This window comes from Mastigoproctus giganteus, chromosome 8 (assembly GCF_048544385.1).
Source record: "Mastigoproctus giganteus isolate SK-2022 chromosome 8, ASM4854438v1, whole genome shotgun sequence".
NCBI lineage: Eukaryota > Metazoa > Arthropoda > Arachnida > Uropygi > Thelyphonidae > Mastigoproctus > Mastigoproctus giganteus.
In genome coordinates, this window is record NC_143582.1 from 72,175,687 (window position 1) to 72,198,871 (window position 23,185).

Sequence of the window (23,185 nt, forward strand, 5' to 3'; positions counted from 1 at the left end):
TTCCTTTTGCGTAATACCACTACTGCACTGAAAATTTGTTGACTAAGAAGCAGAATTTCTTATTTTTGCAGCATGGACTCTTCCTTCGAGATGGCCCCACAAACGATGAAAGAAACCAAGCTTATACAACATCAGCAAAAAAAAAAACAAAAAAAACAACCACAACTTCACACATCACCAGTCCAGCCCCCGGGACAATGCTGGGGCAGTTGGAAAGTTATTTTCTCACTGATTTATGAGAGTGCTTAGTAATTCTTTTGCGAGTCACAGGAGTTCTTTCCTTTTGCTTAAATGCTGGTAAGTCACGTCGCCGTTCATACCTTCACGTGGTCCGGGGCAAGCAGGTAGTGTAGGGGAACCCCCTTACGTGGTTGAATTGAGCAGGTGGTGTAGAGGAGTTCGTTTCTGGGTTGTGTATTAAATTTGGAAATTTATTTCAAACTCAGGAGGGGGGTTATTTGGAGCATTTCCGTGTCCTTTTAAAATTATCACTTAAGACTTATTGCCCCTGGTGCCCTCACTCATTGAACTTGGTTGAGGCAGGTTTTACTCTGTTCATGAATAGATTTTCAGAACATTTTATAAGCCATTCAAGGTATGCTGTGTGGTCCTTGGGCTCTTGATTCTGATTTTTTTTTGTAAATTTGCAAATAGTTAGCTGATTCTCACTGTTGAGATTCAGCTTTTATTGTAAATAGTATTTAAGTTTTTATATTATGTATTGTGATGAAAGAAAACTTTGATAGTACAGAACTTCCGGAAACAGTCAGCGAGGAGGAACTGGAAGAGGCAACATCGGCAGTTACTGATGATGAAAGAGAAGAAATTATTATTATTATTAGCTTTATGGTGCAAGGAAGCCTGAAGCTTATGCTACACCAGGCAAAAAAAAAAAAAAAAAAAAAATCTGAATTACCCTGAGAGAGAGAGAGAGAGAGAGAGAGAGAGAGAGAGAGAGAGAGAGAGATGTAGAAGGGAATCACCAAGAAAGAGAAGAATGATGATATCCAGCTCAGGACCCTGGGTGTGCCAAACCCATACTCACCAGATGTGAGCCCCTGGGGTTTTTAGTCAGGAGATCTTATCACAGGCACAAGATCTCACTGAGATTAAGGTTTTTTCTAGGAGAATTATTCCAAGAACTCTGCCTCAAGGTTCTGCATCTTCATCTATCTTGGGCCTGCCTCAGGGCTCACAATCAAAAAGTCAAACTAAGAAGAGGAAGAGAAAAACAAGGGCCGAAAATAGTGTGAAAAAAGGACCAACCTGATAAAGAAACAGGTGGTATATATAAAAGAAGACAAAATGATCATAGTAAAGAAACGTCTAAATTTTGAGAATTTGAGCATATGAAGGATATAAGAGGAAGATTGAAGGCATACTTGTTTGATAAACACAGTCACATTCCAACTGCTGTAATGCAGACAATTCTAGAGTTGTGGGATGTAACTCCAGGGGCTCACATCTGGTGAGTATCGGCTTGGCACACCCAGGGTCCTGAGCTGGGTATCATCATTCTTCTCTTCTTTCGTGATTCCCTTTTATTTCTCTCTCTCTCTCTCTCTCTTGGGGGTAGTTCAGAAATTTTTTTTTGGCTGGTGCAGCATAAGCCTCAGGCTTCCTTGCACCATATGGCATAATAATAATAATAATAATAATAATAATACAATACAATACCATTTATTTATCAAGAGAATATGTTTACAATAAATGAAATTGTTAAGAAAAGTGAATTTCTTGACAAGTTGAAATTCTTCATTTACAACAGTTTTGTATACAAATTCTTTTACTACCAGAAAAGACAATGAAGTCACTACTCATAGTACATTCCACACTGTAAACAGAGATAGTAATTTATCTGTATAGCAATTTTAATCCACTGTATCATTGAGTATCAAGAATTTTCTTATTAGAAATTTTAATTTGGAGATGGGATAACTTCTCCTGAGCCTGAAATCAACATTAGCCAGCAAGTTGTTTATTATATTCACTGTGTGCCTATCTCCAAATCTATTTAGTACCCTAGGGTGAGGCAAAGTAATTGCTTTTGGGTTCCTTAAATTATGTGTGCCATTCGATTGCAGATTTGATTCTTCATAAATAGTATTTAGATTTTTCAAGAATAAATTTAAATTCAGTTTTTGAACTGGATACAGTATTTTGTATTTTAACAAAAATTGCCTTCTCTTATTCAGGTCATTCCAAAAGTTTGCCCCCATTAAAAGTTTCAAAATCCTGTTAATTACCCTTATTTCTGTTATATTTGCTCATGCCCATACATTTACTAAATAATTGAGTTGGGAGTCCACTAATGCATAATATAAGGTAACTTTTGTTCTAAAGATTTAACTTATTCTTAATGTAGTAAAACAAGTACACATAAAATCTCATTTTTTTGTACAGATTTGTTATATGCATTGCCCAAATTAGACTGTAGTTAATCCATAACCCAAAGTAACAATGATTTGAAACTTCTTCCACAGTTAGACAGTTGCAATTCTGGAAATTCTGATCATGTAGGCATGCATGTTTATGTAATTTTATAAAGGGACGAAAGTCCAAGGTTTGATGAGGAGGTTTAATTACCAAAAATTTTGTCTTTTCAAAGCTGAGTGCTAATTTATTATCATACAACTAAGTTCGTAAATGTATTACATTCTTCTGTAGATCTTTTGCCATTTTTCTTTTACAATTGTATATAAGAATATATCATCTGCATAAATTTTTATAAAGGAGTTCTTTATTACTTCGAATATGTCATTTCTAAAGATGTTGAACATGATTTGCCCAGCATGAGTGCCCTGCGGTACTCCTCTCTTTACATTGTATGATTTTCCCGTTGTATTTTCTACGTCAACTGTTATTTTTAGCATTAGCATTAGTAGAGGCATATGATGCAACAAAGCAACCTTATGCAGCATCAGCCAAAAAAAAAAAACAAAAAAACTTCCACTTCACCCCTCCGTTCGTTCGAAATACCTGTCCAGTTGAGCCTTAAATTTATTTAGGCTATCGACTTCCACAACAAGGGATGGAAGTCTGTTCCCCCAACCAACCAACCACCCGCTGGCTAAAGGCAAACTTCCGGACATCTAACCTACATCCGTCCTTGCTCAATTTGAACTTATGCCCTCCCAGGTGATTATTCTGAGCAAGAGGCAGAATCCCATCAGCATTGAGCATGTTCAAACCATTCAAGGCTTTATACACCTCTATCAGATCACCTCGCCGGTGCCTAGTATCCAGACACTGCAATTTTCAAAACTTAAGCCTTTCTTCGTAAGAGCAACCCTTTGTTCCATTCACTAACCTTGTTGCCCTTCTCTGTACTCGTTCCAGCAGCTTTACATCCTTCTTGAAATGAGGCCTGTAGACCTGTATACAGTACTCAAAGTGTGGCCTGACCATTGCCTTATACAAGGGAATAGTCATCTCCTTATCCCTGCTAGAAAAATTCCTGTATATCATTGATAAGACACCATGAGCTACTCTTGCAGCCCGTCTGCACTGCTCAGAGAACTTCATATCTGCCTGCACAATTACCCCCAGGTCCTTTTCAATCTCTACCACTCAGTGTAGTACCACAGAGTTGATACATTGCTCTGGGGTTGCTGTTTCCTATATGTAGTACTTTACATTTGTCAATGTTAAACTTCATTTGCCACCTCTCAGCCCATCTGCTCAACCTTTCCAGATCCTGTTGCAGCAGCATAGCATCTGTAGTGTCCTTAACAACCCTGCCAACTTTTGTATCATCTGCAAACTTGGACATTAAGCTTGATACCATCATCAATATTTTGTAAATACAGAAAACAATAATGGACCCAACACTGAACCCTGAGGGATTCCACTAATAACATTAGTCCACGATGAGCAGTGTCCATTGATTACCACTCTGGCTTCTCCCACTCAACCACCCCTGTATCCATAGCAGCAATTTGCCTCCAATGCCACACTCTCCAATTTGTGCAACAGTATCAAAAGCCTTTCTAAGATCCAAGTATATAATATCAAAGTTATTCCCTGCATCCAGCTGTTTTGTGACTGCATCATAGTATCCAATCAAATTGGTCAAGCAAGACTTCCCCTTAACAAAACCATGCTGTGACCTAGCTATAAGTGAAGTCTTGTCTAGATGATCCTGCAGTGCTTCTTTAACCAGTGCCCTCCATTAATTTTCCTGGAACAGAAGTTAAACTCACAGATCTATAATTACTTGTCAGCCTTGGATCCTCCTTTCTGAATTGGGGTCACATTTGCACATCTCCAGTCTATAGGTACCTCCCCTGAGTCCAAGGAAGCTCTCATAATTATGGCTAAGGGTTTGCTTACTTCCTTTGTTGCCTCCTTTAATATAAGTGGATAGATCCCATCCACCCCAGGTGCCTTTCTTGTGTTTATCTTCAACAATTTCTCCTCCACTTTCCTCTCAGTTATTACAAGATTATCAAGCTTACTGCCAGAGTTGAATACACCTATGGTATTCCCCTCGCTGAATAACTCCTCATGTGTGAATGTCGATGCAAAATAGTCATTTAGTTTGTTAGCTACCTGAGCAGGATCATCAACAGTTGAACCATCAATATCAAGTGGATGAATCGATATCTGATTCATCCCCTTCCTTCTAGTGTTTACATAAGTAAAGAACTCTTTGCTGTTTTTCTTTGCATCCCTTGCCAAAGATTTCTCGTAATCTGCCTTCGCCTGCCTAACCTCTTTGTAACTTGGTTACAGATCAACTTATATCTATCATAGGCTTCTCTGTCACGTGTTAATTTATATGTATCCCAAGCATTTTTCTTCTCTGCCATATGTCTCATTAGATCATCACATTACAAATATTGCTTCCTCTGCATCTAAAAAACTTGGTTTTGTCTTTTGCTCTCGGCATTACTTTTCCTCCAAACAGCTGCTCACTCTGTATAAATCGCAAATCTGCCCTGCCATAGAATATTGTTCCCACATCTGGGGGTGGTGCCCCCAAAACCTCTCTCAGGCTTCTTGATTCCATTCAGAAGAGTGCAGTTAGGTTAATTAATGATTCATTTCTAACAGTCTCTCCACTCGCTCTCCCATAGATGTACTGTTTCTGCTGCATGCCTCTTCTACAGATACTTCCATGGGCACTGTTCTTCTGAATTGGCTTCTATAATTCCCGCTCTCTCTCTCTTTCAAAACAGTCCGAACATGTGCCGCCACCAGCCAACATCCATTTACTGTCCAACTTCAAACCCACAGAACCAACTTTTCATCTTCCTCATTTATTCATTCAACTGCCGTTTTCTGGAACAATCTTCCTTCATATGTATTTCCTGAAAATTACAGTCTACAGAAGTTCAAGTCCAATGTCAACAAATATCTGCTTTCGTCTTCTCAACCTCCAACCCAAGCACGGTACTAAGTACTATAAGTTCTAATACCTCTCGTGTTTGGGGTTTACATAAAAAAAAAAAAAAAAAACTTAGTGATTCCTGATAGTTTCCAAACCTACTCCTGTAAACTTTTTGCTTGGTGAGTGACCAAAAGTTATTCAGAATTCTTCTGTTTGGAAGAAAAAAAAAATGCATTTTTACTAAAAGAATCAAAAAAATTGGTATGTTGATGGAACTGTCAAAATTTCACTACCTTTGTTTTCACAAGTCTATGTTATTATTGTAGAAATGTATGAAGGTGTATATCCAGTGATGTATGTTTTTCTCTCAAATAAGCTACAATCTGCATATGACAAATTATTTGCCATAGCAGAAAAGTGCATAGTTGCATAAAGTTCAAAGGGGAAGAGACCTTTACTATGAGAAATTAATCATTGCTCATAGTCATTGAAATTGAAAAAATACAGAGGCTGTATTTTTTTCAATTTCAAGGATAGAAGCCATCATTAGAAATTTTAATAATCGAAATTATGTTGAATATTTTAGAGGCATTGTCCATAACTTTGAATTGTCAACCTAATTTGAAGTGCACCTTTTTTTTATACTTTTCTTTTAAGGAAGTTTTATGTGAAAGTTGAATTCATTAAATATTTTACTACCATTTAAAAATACGTTACTTTATTTGCTTTTATTTTGACCTTTATCTACAAGTTTCAGAAAATGTATTTGCTGCCAAGTTTCTCTATTTACACCTGTGTCTTTATATACCTTGACAAAAAATTTTTATATATTAATAAATAAATATTGTACTCAGTGCTAAGTTGGGTGATGTTGAGATGGCTGGCACTGAATTCAGTGTGTATCAGGATGGCCATGCCTGGAGGGCTTACCAAGTTTCCCCATTCCTTATGACTGCAGTATCATTGCATTCCTGCATTACATCTTTAACCAGTGATTACGTTTTTGACGGTTAAAAAACAGTTTTACCGGCGTTATTTGGAAAAAGCGTTATGTTACCTAGAAATCGTCTCGAATCCCAATGCGCATGTATTGTACTTGTTGTTGTAGTGACGCAACAAGTACAATGCATGTGCCCAAGAAAACTCAATTGTATGCAACAAGTGCACTGATGCAACAAGTTGCAGTGATGCAACAAGTACAATTGAGCAGTGACATAATATGTTATACCATTATATCAGCATAATGATTAATATGTGCGTGACTGTGCCAAAATCTACAGTCCATCGTTCGAAGGATTATCATGAAAAAAATAAAGGGAAGTTGGATAGAAACGTGAATCCAGATGAATTTCAACAAGTGTTTTGTTATGCCTGGAAGTTCTCAAACTGCACCCAAAAAAACTCAAGCTGAAATAATAAAGGAATATCGTGAATGGAAGAAAAGGAAATTAGAAATTCAAACTATTCCGAATAATAATGAAATTCAACCACAGAGTTCAACCACTATGCCTGATACGTGTCAACCAGAGTTCTATTATGCCTGATACTTACCAGGAATCTAAAACTCCTGCAGAACGAATGAAAGAATATCATGCACGAAAAAAAAAACAAAATTAGAAATGGCTAATAATGAGATTCATGATTATATCCCTATAATGTCTACACAAGCTGACAGTGAATTTGAAAACCTAGTGTACAAAAAACCCATTTGGATTTAGTTGTAATGTTTGTGATCATTTATGGTTTCAATTGGTTGCTGGAGAGACCTTCATCCTGCAGTGGATTGAAAATGGCTGATGATGATGATGGTTTCAATTAGATTTGAAACCATTTCCAATTACTTCAAAATGAATTTCATTTACAAGAAGTGAGTACTTTCATGATGTGTAATACATATCATACTTCATTAAAAGAGGGACGGATACCAACTATGGCCACGTCAAATGGATTTATATATCCAAAATATTCTACTCATTTGCCTCCACTGCATGTTGTAACTGAGCATTTGATATCATCACTATTACCCTTTATGCAAATTCGTCATTTATGTATTTGGCATTAATGCTTGTATTTGGCATTGGACAAGTAATAAATGTTCCAGTTAACTTAAATACAATGGTTCATCAATTACCTAGAGAATTAGATGACGATTTGTATTCAAAGGAGAATAATGTCTCCTGTGAATTATTCAGTATTTGGCAATTTTACTTCCATTATGAAGCTTAGAGCTTCTAACTGGCATTAAGCTTGGGTAACCCCCCTTTGGCCATAGAACAGCAGAGTTTAACAATTTGCTGTCACCTATAGTTGAGAGAATGCATTCCATAATCTTTAGACTGTTGAGGAGGAACTCCTTTAATATTTGTATAATATAAAGAATGGTTGTAAAGTTTGAAGTTTTTAGCTAAAGTGAAAAGTTACTTTTAAGCCAAGCTGTAAATTAGAACAGACATCAAGATTTTATCAGACGTTTATGTAAACTAACCTCAAAATAAGCAGAGAACAAATAAAGCTATGTACCAAGTGTTTGCACACTTGATTGACAATAAACAAAAACCAAGCATTTGCAAATAGGAACACTTCAGTCAGTTTGTCAGTATTGATCACACTGTTGATTTCTTATTTCCGGTGCTTGTTTATTGACTGCTTAAGAATGACTGCATAGACACTTCATAGCACATCATTTGAGTGCTGTTTGATGCATCATCATCAGTGATGATGATGCATCAATGTAGGGATGAGCAATGTAGGGATGAAAAAAAAAAAAAAAAAAAAAAAAAAGAAAGAAAAGGTGGCTCAAGATAACCCACTAGGCTTTCTCTTGTATAGTGTTAGTGTATGGTGGGAAGCCAAGTAAGTGACCTTGAGCTGCCAACAGTTTTTTTCCCTACTTTAATTAGTTCCGGTTTTTTAAAAATAATGTGATATGCTCTTAGTGAATAAAGGGTGCACTTGGTTGTACTGAATGAAGTATTGCATTGCTGTTTTCTGCAGACAAACTACCAACCCTATTCATGAGTTTGCTATGTCTTATTATGTATCTTTTTAGATTGAAGCAACAGCAGTGTTATATATTCTGATACTGAGCTTGGTAAGTCAGTTCAAAGATCAATCACATAATAGCACATATGCACACAAATACAAAGTCCCAGCAGCCTACAGATGCAATTTGTAAAGGTCATATAAAAGAGTGATATAGTTATAAATTTTTTTTTTTTTTTTTTTTAGTGATAAATTTACCTACCTGTAAGTTTAACTTTTGTAACAGAAAATCTGGATAGGAATAAATTTATACAAGAAACACAGCATGGAAGGAAATTCTATCTGACTTAATCAATCCGTTAAGCTTGTATGAGGTTGCCATAGAATTTTTTTATATCCAAAAAACTGGATACAAAAAAATCTGACAGATTATTTTAGACACCTAAATCAGACCTGTGGGGAGATCTGATTGTGTTTAACCCCTTGACTGGATTGAGTAAACTGAATGTTAATGGTATTCTTCCACTTGCTGAGACTACACACGAAGGGGCATAAATTTAAGTTGAAGAAGGATGGTTGCAGGATAGATGTGCAGGTTGCCAGTGTGTGGTTGTTTATTGGAACAGGCTTCCAGCTGTTGTGTGGAAGTGGATGGGTTGAATAATAAATTCAAGGGAGAACTAGAAACCCCAAGAACAAGAAACATCCGTACACCCCCCCCCCTCCCCAAGAACTTCTTGCGGGTTTGGATGGGTGAATTGTTTTTTTCTTTCTTGATGCTATATAAGCCTGCTCTCATGCATCGTTTTCCATTATTGCCACTAAATAGTGTTGTTTTTTTTTTTTTTTTTTTTTTGGCTGATGCTGTATAAGCTTGTTTTCTTGCATTACATGCCTCTGCTATTAATAATAATAATAATAATATATATGAAGTATGTGAGAGGAGGTTTTATTTTAAAAATTAATTAAAAATATGTGTTTTCAATGTAAAAAAATACATTTTTCATATTTATAATAGATTAAAAATAAGTTGGCTTCAAAAAGTGAATAATTTTGGATTATTTCATGCCTTTATTACAAGAATAATGCCTGCTAAAATTATATTTTTATTGCACACAGTGGAAGGTTAACTTTGCTTCCTTGTATCATGCTGTCAATACTAATATTAATATTAAAAATTGATAAATAGATTTTTATAAACTACTTGCTGATTGTGTTATTTATTAACTAAATGTTTGTTTAGATATCATCCGATTAAATTAACCACTGAATTATATAATGATATTCTAAACTTTTTTTCTTTTTTTTGGTTTTTAAAGAGTGAAGGATTAGATGAAAAAGCCAAGCGCCAACAAATGGAACAATTGGTGAGAGAAGAACTTCAGCGTTGGGAGTCAGATACCTCTCTTAACATTCCTCATTCAGTAAGTATTATTAATTTACTTTGCATTTAGGATTTTGAAGGAAAAAACTGACCTCCAGATAATCTAACAATTTAATGAGGGCTGTTTTAACTGTTTTGAAACCTCTTTGCTAAATCAAAAGGTTTCAGCTTTAAAATAAAAGCTAGAACCATATGATACTGTAGAAACAAAGAACTGGATTTTTGAAATCCATTGTACATAGTGCTATGCCCTTTGATGTACAGGCAAGTCCTGTTTACATAATTCACCCTACCAGAGGCGGATTTAACAGTGGGCGCACCGGGCCCCGACTTCTGAAGGGCCCCGCAAAACTCCAACTTTACACTTTTTTTCTAATGACACCAAGTTTGGTTTCATATGTGCAATTTTAATTTTATGTACAAGTTTACAATCAACAGCAAAACCCGATAGTATGTTTATATCCACTTATTTTCATTATTTCATTACTACGCTGCATATTATACACATACTATGTTATGTTGCATAGGCCCCGTGCAGCTGCGCTACTGCTCATCGGAGCAATAGAATCGTATTTGCTACTTTGTACTTACAAAGATTCTCCTGCAGTGCAGACTTACGATATACGCACATACGCGTATATCGTATATTGTTGAAATTATATTAAGATAAAATTAATTCCTGTCATTACATCACCGCCTGGATTTTTGTAGTTTATGAATAATTTTTGAATTTTAATTAATCATTAATTTATTGCACTATAACAATAAATCTCTTCTAATCATTCAGACTATTAAATTTTATATTTTTCTTTTCATTGGTAGGCTACCAATGGTAGCTAGAAAAATGAAACGACATCTATCAGGGGCTGAAAAAAGACGCGAGCAAGTTGCCAACCAACAGAAAGGAGCATTGGACAAATTTATAACCATACATGTTAATACATGTAATTAAAAATACATGTATTAACATGTATTTTTATTTTTCCTGTCTCTCTCTTTTTTTAAGGGGCCCATTATTTTCTTCTGCGCCTGGGGCCTCAACAGACCTTAATCTGCCACTGCACCCTGCTCTATTTGAAAAACAAAACAAACATGCTGATCCAATAATGCTGATCAGATTATTCCTCTTGCTCAGATTCCGCACCTGAGGGGCCATAAATTGAAATTGAGGAAAGACAGTTGTAGAAAAATTGGAAATTTGCCTTTAGCTAGCGGGTGGTTGATTGCTGGAATAAACTTCCATCTGTCGTTGTGGAAGTTGACAGCTTAAATAAATTCAAGGCTGAACTAGACAAACTTTTGGAGTGAATGGATGCAATGGTCAGGCCACACCTTGAGTACTTCGTACAGGAAGGGATTTTTTTTTTTTGGCTGATGCTATATAAGCTTGCTTTCTTGCATCATATGACTCTACTAATGCTAATGCTAACTTCTTGGTAGAGCTTGTATTTGGCATTAATTTTGAATTTTGATAAATATTTACAATAAGTATCTTCTAATTTTGCAGGAGTTTAGAATATCATACATTTTGATCTATCTATAAGATCCTTAGCTGTGGCTTAAAAGTGTTAAAAGTCGATAGTTATGCATGCTCTGTCTGCCCCCCCCCTCTCTCTGTATGTATGTGTGTGTATATATATATATATATATAATTTCTTTTGCTTCTTGATCACCATTTCTTCTAGTGCTGGTTGTATTTTGCCAATAGTTGATGGTTTTAGGGATGCAGCAAAATGCATGGCATTATAAATTCCTGTATAAGAGATACTGTAAATAGTTATCAAATTTCAGAATTAATTTCAAATGTAAATCTTATGAGCAGTTATCAGTATAGTTAGACTTTTTTTTTTTTTTTTTTTTAATTCCTACAGAGTAGCGGTAATTCCCGTTTTTAAGTTTCAGCTCTCGTCTTTATGAAAGGCATTTGAAAAGTTCATGGCTTGAATATGAAGGTTTTATCTGAGGAGTCTTGTAACGTTACTATCCAACATAGTCCCCTTCAGAGTCAATACACGTTTTATGCTTATGCTGCAATGTGCGATTCTAGCTGCAAAGAAAGCTTTCTTTTGGTTTTCCGGGGATGCATCCACTGCAGTGATGACATCACTGGGAAAAATGCCACCCAGGTATTTTTTTCAAATTAGGATATCAGTGAAAGTCCATTGGTGCTAGTTCTGGTGCATATGGCCGCTGGTCCAAGACTTCAAAGCTATCTGCTCACAAGCCTGTCAATGCCATGGCTGCAGTGTAGTCACTGACTTGTGTGCACCTGCTCACAAGTCAGTAGTAGTGACTGACTTGTGAGCAGGTGCATTGTCCCAGTGGAACAAGACTCCCTTTCTTAGTTTTCCTTGGCATTTGCCTTTGATGTTTTCATGCAAATATTTCACAATATCTGCATAATATATATATACCCTGCATAATAGCCTGCAATAATACCCTGCAGTATATATATACTGCTTAATAATATATATATCAGAAGGGTATATATATATATACCCTTCTGACTCTCTCCCTTTCTGAAGGGAGAGAGTCAGAGCCACTAGCAACACTCCATCAGTATCCCAGAAAACCAATGCCATCACATTGCCAGCAGAAGGAATCATTTGACTTTCTTTGGAGGGAGAAGAAGAGCAGTGTTTCCACTGTTTGGACTGCTCCTTTGTTTCTGGTTGAAAACGGTGAACCTATGTCTCATCTATGATCACAAACCTTGCAAGGAAATTTGTTGAATAGGCTTGCAAATGATGCAAATGTTTCTGTGCATTTTTGATCTGCTATCAAGAACTTTGGGATTCATCATGCTGCTACTATGTCATAGTGAGATGACCAGGATGCTTGCAATGTATTACCGAACCATCACTCATTGATCACCATCACAAGATCACACACACCGTCAACTTTTGGAGTGATGGATGTTGCAGGCCTTCCAGAGTATGGGTCATCATCAAGTCTATCCCACTCATTTAAATTCTGCTGTTAACCATGGAATAGAAAGCGGCATCCTTCCCCAGTACTGCAAACCTATCATTGTGAATTGCCTTTGGTGCCTATGTTTTTTTCACAAATATTCATTGACAGTGCAGTGACTGATTTTGTCCATCTTGCCTCCAGAACCTGAAATTTAAAAAAAATACATTATTGAAATTGCATGAAATTTGGTGGGTTACTATTTGAATTGTTATACGTTATGTACAGAAGTTTTTAACATTGTACCACTACCGTCAATACACAGGCCATGAACTTTTCAAATGCCTCTTGCATATTTTTTATATATCATTTTAACCACATACGTTTCTTTAAATAAAACCCATTTTATGGTATTGCCCCCCCCCCCCCCCCACACACACACACTTCCAAGTTCTTGATACATTTAGGCTCCTCAGTGATAACCAAATCCAGGATAATAGAACTCTCTTGGACATGCACGGATATGTATGCCTCCCGAACATCAGCATGGTCGGGAGGCAACTAGAGGGAGTAATACTTTTGATCTGATTATCAGTAGTGATTCTTCATGCATTAAGAATCAGCAAATAAAGGAACCACTAGGTGGCAGTGATCACAGTGTGCTGAAGTGGGATTTAATCAAAGAGGTAATTACCATCAGGAGTAAAGAATTACAAAAATTACCATCAGGGGAAGGGTTTTTGTTTTCGTAGAGGCGACTATGGAGGTCTGAGGCAGTATTCAAATTCTATACAGTGTGACCAACTGATGACATTACCAACAGCAAATTCAAAAAGGGAGGCATTCAAAGAATTAATCTTGGAAGCTACTAGGCTTTACATACCAACTAAGAAATATTGTTAAAGGTTTAGGCCTAAATGGATGTCAGACGACTAATGAGATATGTGGCAGAGAAAAAAATGCATGGTATATATATAAATTAATGGGTGACATGGAAGCCTATGATAGATATAAGCTGGTCTGTAACCAAGTCACAAAGGAGACTAGGAGGGCAAAGGCAGATTATGAGAAATCTTTGGCAAAGGATGCAAAGAAAAATAGCAAAGAGGTTCTTTACTTATGAAAACTCTAGAAGGAAGGGGATGAATCAGATTGGTCCTCTGGACATTGATGGTTCAACTGTTGATGATCCTGCTTAGGTGGCTAACAAACTAAACAAGTATTTTGTATCTACATTCACACATGAGGAGTTATTCAGGGAGGGGAATGCCAGATGTGAATTAAACTCTGGCAGTGAGCAAGATGATTTTGTAATAACTGAGAAGAAAGTGGAGGAGAAATTGTTGACGATAAATATAAAAAAGGCACCCGAGTTGGATGGGATCTATCCAGCTATATTTAAGTAGGCAGCAAAGGAAGTAAGCAAACCCTTAGCCATAATTATGAGAGATTCCTTGGACTCAGCAGAGGTACCCATGGACTGGAGATGTGCAAATGTGACCCCAATTCACAAAGGAGGATCAAAGGGCAACACAAGTAATTATAGAACTGTTTAACTTCTGTTCCAGGGAAATTAATGGAGGCACTGGTTAAAGAAGCACTGCATGATCATCTAGATAAGACTTCAGTTATAGCTCGGACATAGCACGGTTTTGTTAAGGGGAAGTCTTGTCTGACCGATTTGATTAGATACTATGATGTGGTCACAAAGGAACTGGATGCAGGGAATAATTTTGATATCATATATTTGGATCTTAGAAAGTCTTTTGATACTGTTGCACATGGAAGACTGCTACACAAATTGGAGCAGTGTGGCATTGGAGGCAAATTGCTGCTATAGATAAAGGGATGGTTGAGTGGGAGAAGACATTGTTGTTTTCTGTATTTATAAATGATATTGATGATGGTATATCAGGCTTAATGTCCAAGTTTGCAGACGATATGAAGGTTGGCAGAGTTGGTAAGGACACTAATGACAGTACGCTGCTGCAACAGATGGGCTGAGAGATGGCAAATGAAGTTTAACATTGACAAATGTAAAGTACTACATATGGGAAGCAGTAACCCCAGAGTAATGTATAAACTCTGTGGTACTACACTGACAGTGGTAGAGAATGAAAAGGACCTGGGGGTAATTGTGCAGGCAGATATGAAGTTTTCTAAGCAGTGCAGACAGTCTGCAATAGTAGCTCATGGTATCTTGTCAATGATATACAGGAATTTTTCTAGCAGGGATAAGGAGGTGATTATTCCCTTATATAAGGCAAAGGTCAGAACACACTTTGAGAACTATATATAGGTCTGGAGGCCTCATTTTAAGAAGGATGTAGAGCTTTGTTTTGTTTTGTTTTGTTTGTTATTTGGTTTTTAGGAGCATTAGCAACTAAGGCCATATTGCTCCGGGATATGCAGTGGTCATTCCCTGACCTTTCCGCATCCTCCGTATTTGGTGGTGACGAGCTCAAACCCCGGTCTAATCAAGAAGCATGTGTTATGCACTGCTGCTCATTCCCACCTGGCTATGGAGGCGCCGGATGTAGAGCTGCTGGAATGAGTATAGAGAAAGGCAACATGAGTGAATGGAACGAAGGGTTGCTCTTACGAAGAAATGCTTTAAGTTTTGCAGATTACAGTGTCTGGAGACTAGGCACCTGCAAGGTGATCTGATTGAGGTGTATAAAGTCTTGAATGGTTTGAGCATGCTCAATGCCGATGGGATTCTTCTTTTTGCTCAGAATAATCACCTGAGAGGGCATAAATTCAAATTGAGGAAAGTCAGTTGTAGGATAGATGTGCGGAAGTTTGCCTTTAGCCAGCGAGTGATTGATTGGTGGAACAGACTTCCATCTTTCGTTGTGGAAGTTGATAGCCTAAAAAAATTTAAGGCTTAGCTGGAAAGTTATTTGGAATGAATGGATGGGTGAAATTGGAGCATAAATTTGCTACTGTCTTTGTCTAATAGGAGGTAGCATTCTCATATATTTTCTTCAAAATCATAATATATGGGGTATCGATGCCTTGTCTTTCCAGTGCTCGAAACATTGCCTTATGCTGTATGGAGTCAAATGCCTTTTCATAATCCACAAATGCCAGGCATAATGGTATTTTATATTCATTTGCTTTCTCCATTAGCTGTGACATTATGTGAAGGTGAACTATAGTTGAGAATTCTGCCCTAAAGCTAGCTTGCTCTTTCGGTTGATTCTCATCAAGTATTCTTTCTAATCTGTTAGTAATGACCCCTGTGAACAACTTGTAGATGTGGGATAACTAGCTAATTGGTCTATAATTTCCAATTTCTGATTTATCTCCTTTCTTGTGCAGCAAAACTATGATTGCATCATTCCACTCTTTAGGCATCACATCTTTTCTAATGCATTTTGTGAAGTCTTTTCCTCCCAATTTTAACAACTCTACAGTAACTTCATCTTCCCCTGAGGCTTTCTTATTCTTCATTTTCTTCAACACATGTTCTACCTCATTAGGAAGGATATCAGGTATGTTATATGTGTTACTAACTTGCGATCCATCTTCCCCATTGCTGGCACCATTCCCTCTCTCCTTGTATAACTCTTTACAGTAGTCTTCTGTTATTTGAATTATGCTTTCTCTGCTATTTATAAGTAACGTATCGCTATTCTTCAGTTTCAGTATCATTTGTCTTTCTGTATTACTGCTCATGGTTGCTGATTTAGATCCTTTGTTTTCCCTCAATGCTTGTTCTACTTTTCTTGTGTTAAATATTCTTATGTCCACTCTGGGTCTCTTTCTAAATGGCTTTGTAGAACTCAGTATTCTCAATTTTCCCATTGTCAGTGTTTTTCTTGCTCTTCATTTGTCGTCTTCAGTTCATCATGACAAGTGTTTCTTGACTAATTTTTTCTTCTTTTTATTTCTTTTTACCTATAGGTTTTTTGGGCATTATCACTTTGAGAAAGTTGTAATATTCCTCGTTGATATCTTGGTCCTGAGCAGTCTGCAGAAGCTGAAACGTGTTCTTAAGTTCCACTACATAACTACTTTTTCTCCTCTTCTGTTATCACAAATGTTTTCGTTAAGGTGACTACAGGGGTCTCAGACCGTTTTTAAATTCTGTACAGTGGGATCAACTGATGATGTTGCCAACATTAAATTCTAAAAAGGATGACATTAAAGACTATACTTGGATTTCAGGAAAGCTTTTGATACTGTTGCACATGGAAGACCGCTGTACAAACTGGAGAGGTATGGCTTTAAGTGTAAGTTGCTACAATGTATAAAGGGATGGTTAAGTGGGAGATGACAGAGAGTTATAATCAATGGACACTGCTCTACGTGGACAAATATTTTTAGTGGAGTTCCCCAAGGTTCGGTGTTGGGCCCATTGTTGTTTTGTATATTTATCAATGATATTGATGAAGGTATATCAGGCTTAATGTCCAAATTTTGCAGATGATACAAAGGACAACAGTAAATACAGTATGCTACTCCAACTGGATCTAGATAAGTTTGGCAAATGGGCTGAGAAGTGGCAACTGAAGTTTAACATTAACAAATACAGAGTACTGCATATGGGTTCCAATAACTGAAGAGAAACATACCAACTGTGTGGTACTACACTCAGGGAAGTGGAAAGTAAAAAAGACCTGTGGTAATTGTGCAGTCAAATAAGGAGTTCGCTGAGCAGTGCAGATGGGCTGCCAGGGCAGATCATAGTCTCTTGTCAATGATATTTAGGAATTTTGCTAGCAGGGACAGGGAGGTGATTATCCCATTATACAAGGCAATGGTGAGGCCACACTTAAGAGTACTGTGTACAGATCTGGAGGCCTCATTTTAGAAAGGATGTAGAGTTGCTAGAATGAGTACAGAGAAGGGCAACAAGATTGGTGGAGGGAACAAAGGGGTGCTCTTACTAAGAAAGGCTCAAGTTCTGCAAATTGCAGTGCCTGAGAGTAGGCACCTGCGAGAGGTGGTCTAATGGAGGTGTATAAGGCCTTGAGTGGGTTGAGCAAGCTGAATTCTGATGGCATTCTTCCTTTTGCTCAGATTAAGAACCTGAGACCGCATAGATTCAAATTGAGGAAAGACGGTTGTAGAATAGATGTGCAGAAATTTGCCTTTAGCCAGCGGGTAGTGAATTGGTGGAACAGACTTCCATCTTTTGTTGTGGAAGTTGATAGCCTAAATAAATTTAAGGCTGAGCTGAACAGGAATTTGGAATGAATGGGAGGTTTTTTTTTTTTTTTTTTTTGTTTGGCTGATGCTGAGCTTGAGCTTGCCTTCTTGCATTGTATGCCTCTACTAATGCTAATGTTCCATAAGGCTCATTGTGAAGTATGTTTTGGTAAAATTGCATAGAAATGTTCGATCTTCTGAGCAGTTATCAGTATGGTATCCAGTGAAACTTTTTTTTTTTTTGTGCAGAGTAGCATTAATTCCCATTTTTAAATTGCAGCCTTAACCTTTGACACAACTCACCCTTATACAAGGCATTTGAAAAGTTCATGGCCCGAATATGAAGGTTTTATTTGAGGAGTTTGATAACATGTTCATCCTATTTCGTTACACTTTTCAACATGACCTTATATTTCCTAACCAGTCCATCAGTTTGTTTAAGCTTTAAATCATTAATCCCACACATACTGTGCACCCTCTAGAACTATCATGAGCTGATAAATGTTTGTTTCATTGTCAGTTTTTGTTCTGTGGCATATGTCTTTCTTATAGAATGCTTCCTGTGTCTTTAAAATTGAGTATCTGATTAAGATTATTTTCCATGGAACTAAAAACTTGTGTATCATTTGATTCATTCTCTTTCCCCCAAATTTAAGTGTAAATTATCCAACGTAGTATTGGACACTTGGGTTGCTGATGAACTCGCAGACTGAATTTGCTGCAGGGCATCAGGCTGCTCCATTAGCGGCTCAGTCACACCTGACAGTATGTTACACCACTAGGATCTTATTTGAGTGCTTAAAAGAATAATTCAGTTTTCTCAAAATTTCAGTTGTGTTGCTGGCATACCCCTCCCCCCAAGCTTTTCACACATACTCTTAAGGTTATGAGTAAAACTTGTGAGAAACACTAATTTAGAGGACATTAAAAGAAATTAGACAAAGGAATTGGTGGCAGTTAGTTCAGATAGTTTAAACAATCTTTCCACAGCTTTATGAATGACCTTGTGACTGTACAACTGGTCAAGATTTTTTTTTTATTTTTAGAAACACACCAAGCAGAAAAGCTATTAAAACCTACAGTACTTAGTTGAAGGTTGAGAAGATAAAAGAAGATTATAATTTTCAGGAAATACATATGAAGAGAGGTTGTTCCAGGAAATGGAAGTTGAAGGAATAAATGAGGAAGAAAAGCTGCTTCTGTGAATTTGGACAGTAAAAGGATGCTGACTGGTTGTAGCAAGTGTTTGGACAGTGTGGTAGAGAGGGAGGGGAATTATAGAAGCCAATTCAGAAAAACAGTGCCCGTGGAAGTATCTACAGAAAACATTTCTCTTGCAAAACTTTTCTGTAGTTCCCTGTCTCTATTAATACTCTCAGAGGAGCAAATTTGCAAGCTTTCGAGCCACTTACTGTCCCAAAATCTGTGTGCCCGGTTGATGGACGATAACAGCTTCATCAGGAGAAATTTGATCGTTCCCCCCCCTCCCAAGAATGCTCTGCCACAGCAGACCTCCCATAATCCGCAGCCTTTATCACGCTGATATGCCCCTCCCCCCCATTTGACCTTTAAACCGATGCTTTGTTTCATCAACATAACATTCCCCACAATCCAGGCAATTTATCTCATATACGACCCCACCTACACATTCCATAGGTTTGGGGTCCTTAACCTTTGACACAACTGTGTGCAGCTACACCCAAGTTATACACTCAGTTAGGCCTGGACAGAATACGGCACAAGCCAATCATCATTAGGGCATTACTGGATAGAGCTGGGTCCCATTGCAGCATCTCTGAAGATAGAAAAGAAGGAATTAAATGTGTCACAGCAGATCTCAGAAAATGCAGCTACCCCCAGTGGATCATAGAGAAATGTATCCGAGAAGTGGGGCACAGATGTAGAGAGCTGTTTACACCCATTGCCACTGCTAACTGAATGTATAACTTAGGTGTTGCACAATTGAGAGACATACCATGTGCAGCTACCAGAGTGGAGGTTGCACACAGTTGTATCAAAGGCTAAGGACCCCATAAAGGTTCAGCGACTTGTGAATATCAGTGATATTGAATTTTTTCAGCTTGTTTTAACATCTGTTGCATTTAAAATGCACTTAAAACTGGGTCTTGTATAGTACTTGGACCAAGAGGTAATGATGCTGTTACCCCTTGGTCCAAGGGTTGGAGATGCAAGTTGTATTCAGTGATAGGAAAACCACTTCTACCCAGGAGCATTATCAATGATGATTCGAAGTTTTAGATACCATGAATTTTTTTTTTATTTCGGGGATGAAGCAGTAATGGAACCACTCTGAGAATAATACTGCAGTAACCCATTCTTTTTTTGTTTGCTCATCAGGACACAGGCATTTGAATATTATTTTTGCATTCTTAGTACACGGGTGTTCTTGAAGCAATCACAGGCTTTATTACGCAGTCACCTGAAGCACTGGCACACAGAAGAAGGGATGCACACTCCTTCACTGCCCTAAAACCAGAAAAATTTTACTTGGAATTTTTTTGTTCATAATAATGAAATCTCATTAGCATTGAAGACCTGTTGTGGCAGATATCCTTTCTTCTCAATAAACTGATATAGTTCATTGGGAAACCTTTGAGCTGTTTCATGATCCGCTGATGCCGACTCACCAGTGAGCTTTATGTTGTGCAAACTGTGCCTGTTTTAAAACTATTGAACCATCCTTACTTGAAAATCAGAAGATATGCTCCCAGTTTTTCACTCTTCTGTGTCGAAATAGTTGAATAACCGCTTTGCTTTCTTGCGAATAATGGAATTGCTCAGAGGAATTTTCTTCTGCATTTGGTCCTCTATGCACAAATTAAGAACTTTTTTCCATTTGTTTGATTGATTTTTCTCACACCTTTGATATTGCTTTCTCATTTTTCTTTATGGATATCACTTTTGACTCGTTAATTTCAAAATATCGTCCAATTGCTGGTGCACTTTCATCCGTTGAGTCTATCAAGTACTTTTATTTTTTCATTTAAGTCCATTACATTTATCCATTTCTCCACTAGATTCTTTTCTTTCTTTCAGCAATTTTAAGGGTAATGTGTTATACAGCATTACACTTAGACATCACCTGTGAATACTAGGGGAATGGGAAAGTGGGCAGTGGTTGGTAGCCAGTAATAGTTTTTGGTGTGATTCCCAAACTGCCCAAAAAAAATTTTTTGCCCATACATGGATCTTGCAAATGTTGAATTTGTGATGGGGAGTGGGGGATTACTGTATTAGAACTGAAACATGCAATCTGAATAGATTACTTTTTTTTTTTTTCTTTTCAATATTGATCCAGAATACTTCAGTTACTAATTCTGCAAGTAATTTTGTTTGTTGACCAGCAAATAATTGATTAAAAATAAAACACTTGACTGAGGTTATGGATACTTTACACCAAGCTGATTTTGATCTGAAAAAATATAGCAAAAAAACCCCAAACAACCCTGGATTCACCTTCATTTATAAAACTGAAACTTTCATTGTAGTGAAAAATAGTGTAACCTCAATAAACTTTACTTAATCTTACATTATTCGGCATATTTTAATAAAAATGCCTAATAAAATAATTGTCTCATTTTTCAATTCCTTCAATCCATTTTTTTCCTATGGACAAGTATGTAATACACATTATGAAAATTTGGTCCCTGTTTTAAGTGAATTCGTTTTCAGTGGAATTTTCTGGAACCAATTATCCTCAGATAATGAGGACCCCCTGTACCGCATATTGCCTTGCTTTGAGATAAAAAATATCCATTTATAAAATTTAATGCCATATACATGTAAGCAAGTTCACTGAAGATATATTCTGGAAAAAAAATGAACTCCTTTTAGTTTATATATAAAAATGGTATGAAAAGCAAGTTAAAAAATCATTAAAATTAATATAATTAATATTTTTTTATTATTATTATTTTTTTTTATAAAATGAAGGTTACATTTCTTTTCTACATTTCTGGTTCTTAACTTTCATTATAATTAAATTTTGGAGTTTTTTTTTTTTTTTTTTTGTAAGGATATTTAAGTTTTCTTTATTTATAAATTATTAAATTAATGTCAGTATAATTTGTATTTTTCATTAGTTAATTTTTTTTTTTCCTTTATAGGATACAAGCAGCTATCACTAATGGTACAAGAGATGTAAAGAGGATCTTTTTGTGGAACTATTCGTCACTGCTATACAAAGATAGCTCACTATAGCTGTAAAAAGAATGTCACGTGTAGATGTATATAATGTATAGGTTTTCACAATATTTATTTTATAATTGCATCTTTGTCATTGAAGATTATCTTGAAAGGTCTGTGGGAAACCATAAAAGAACAGTTCAGTTGGTTTTTTTTTTTTTTTTTCCCTTCCCAAAAATAAAATTGTCAATGACATCACAGAAACAAGTTATGTATATCATATTTATTTTGAGCAGTAATTCAACATTACATTCAGTGTGCATGTTACTTCAGTTGTAAGTACAATTTTATAACTGCATGATAACTGCTGTATTCTGAAAGTACAAGCTGGAATCATATTAAATGAATATCTAGTAACTGCAGCTTAGTCAAATGTGCCATAAATATAGAACAGTGTTATAGTAAAATACATTTTATAACCTCACTATTTCATGCATTATATCAGAATAATAGCTGAGAAGGAACCTTAAACAACTAAGTTTAAAATTTCTTCACAGTTTTAACTCATTTCATCTGAATAATAATCTGGTGTGATGTTTTAAATTATGATAATGAAAATCTTAAAATATTACTTGCAATGGACCTTTTCAAGGTACAGTGATTTCATTGTAATTTCAGTACAGTAATTTCATTAGAATTTTTAACTTTTTTTTTCCTTAAAAAAAAAAAAAAAGACTGTGATCAAAATTACATGTAGCCGACACTGTGTATAGATATGCCAATGTTTGTGTGCAATAAACAAATGTTTTCCCAAAATTTTCTCAGGTGACTTTACAGTAAGTGGTATCATGTCTTAAAATAAACAGTTATTAAGAATTAGCTTTTTTCAGATAAGTGTTCATCTTTATTTTGATGCACAAAGTATATTAAATTAATTTATCATTCAAATATCAATTATTTTAATAATACCCATTATCAGTTCATAATGAAATTATTATACAAGGCTTGCAGGGAAGTACAGTATTTCTATTTCCATTGTATATAGCTACCTATACACACTTCCTCATTGTGAGTTCATAGGATGTATAACATTAGAAATTACAATAGAAGCATCTCTTTTAAACTGGCTAACAATATTTTAACTGCCCTACATGCATGCTTTCCCCCCCCCCTCTCTTTTGTTCTAAAAATAGTCCAACACAGGAAAACCTTAATTTTGACATTAGTTAGTTTAAAGCAATGAGCACAGTCTTTTAATATGACACACAACCTTT

The 23,185-nt window shown here is 36.4% G+C and overlaps 1 protein-coding gene across 1 annotated transcript in view; it reads left to right on the top strand.

Moving 5' to 3' along the window:
• LOC150081625 (polycystin-2-like) overlaps positions 1-22,010 on the top strand; it is a 260,880-nt gene extending 238,870 nt beyond the window's left edge. The window contains exons 15-16 of the mRNA XM_090379489.1: positions 9,634-9,738; positions 21,893-22,010. Of these exons, the coding sequence (XP_090235615.1) occupies positions 9,634-9,738; positions 21,893-21,913 (126 nt within the window). The 3' untranslated portion in view covers positions 21,914-22,010. The remainder of the gene's footprint in view (positions 1-9,633; positions 9,739-21,892) is intronic.
• Positions 22,011-23,185: the final 1,175 nt, after the last annotated feature.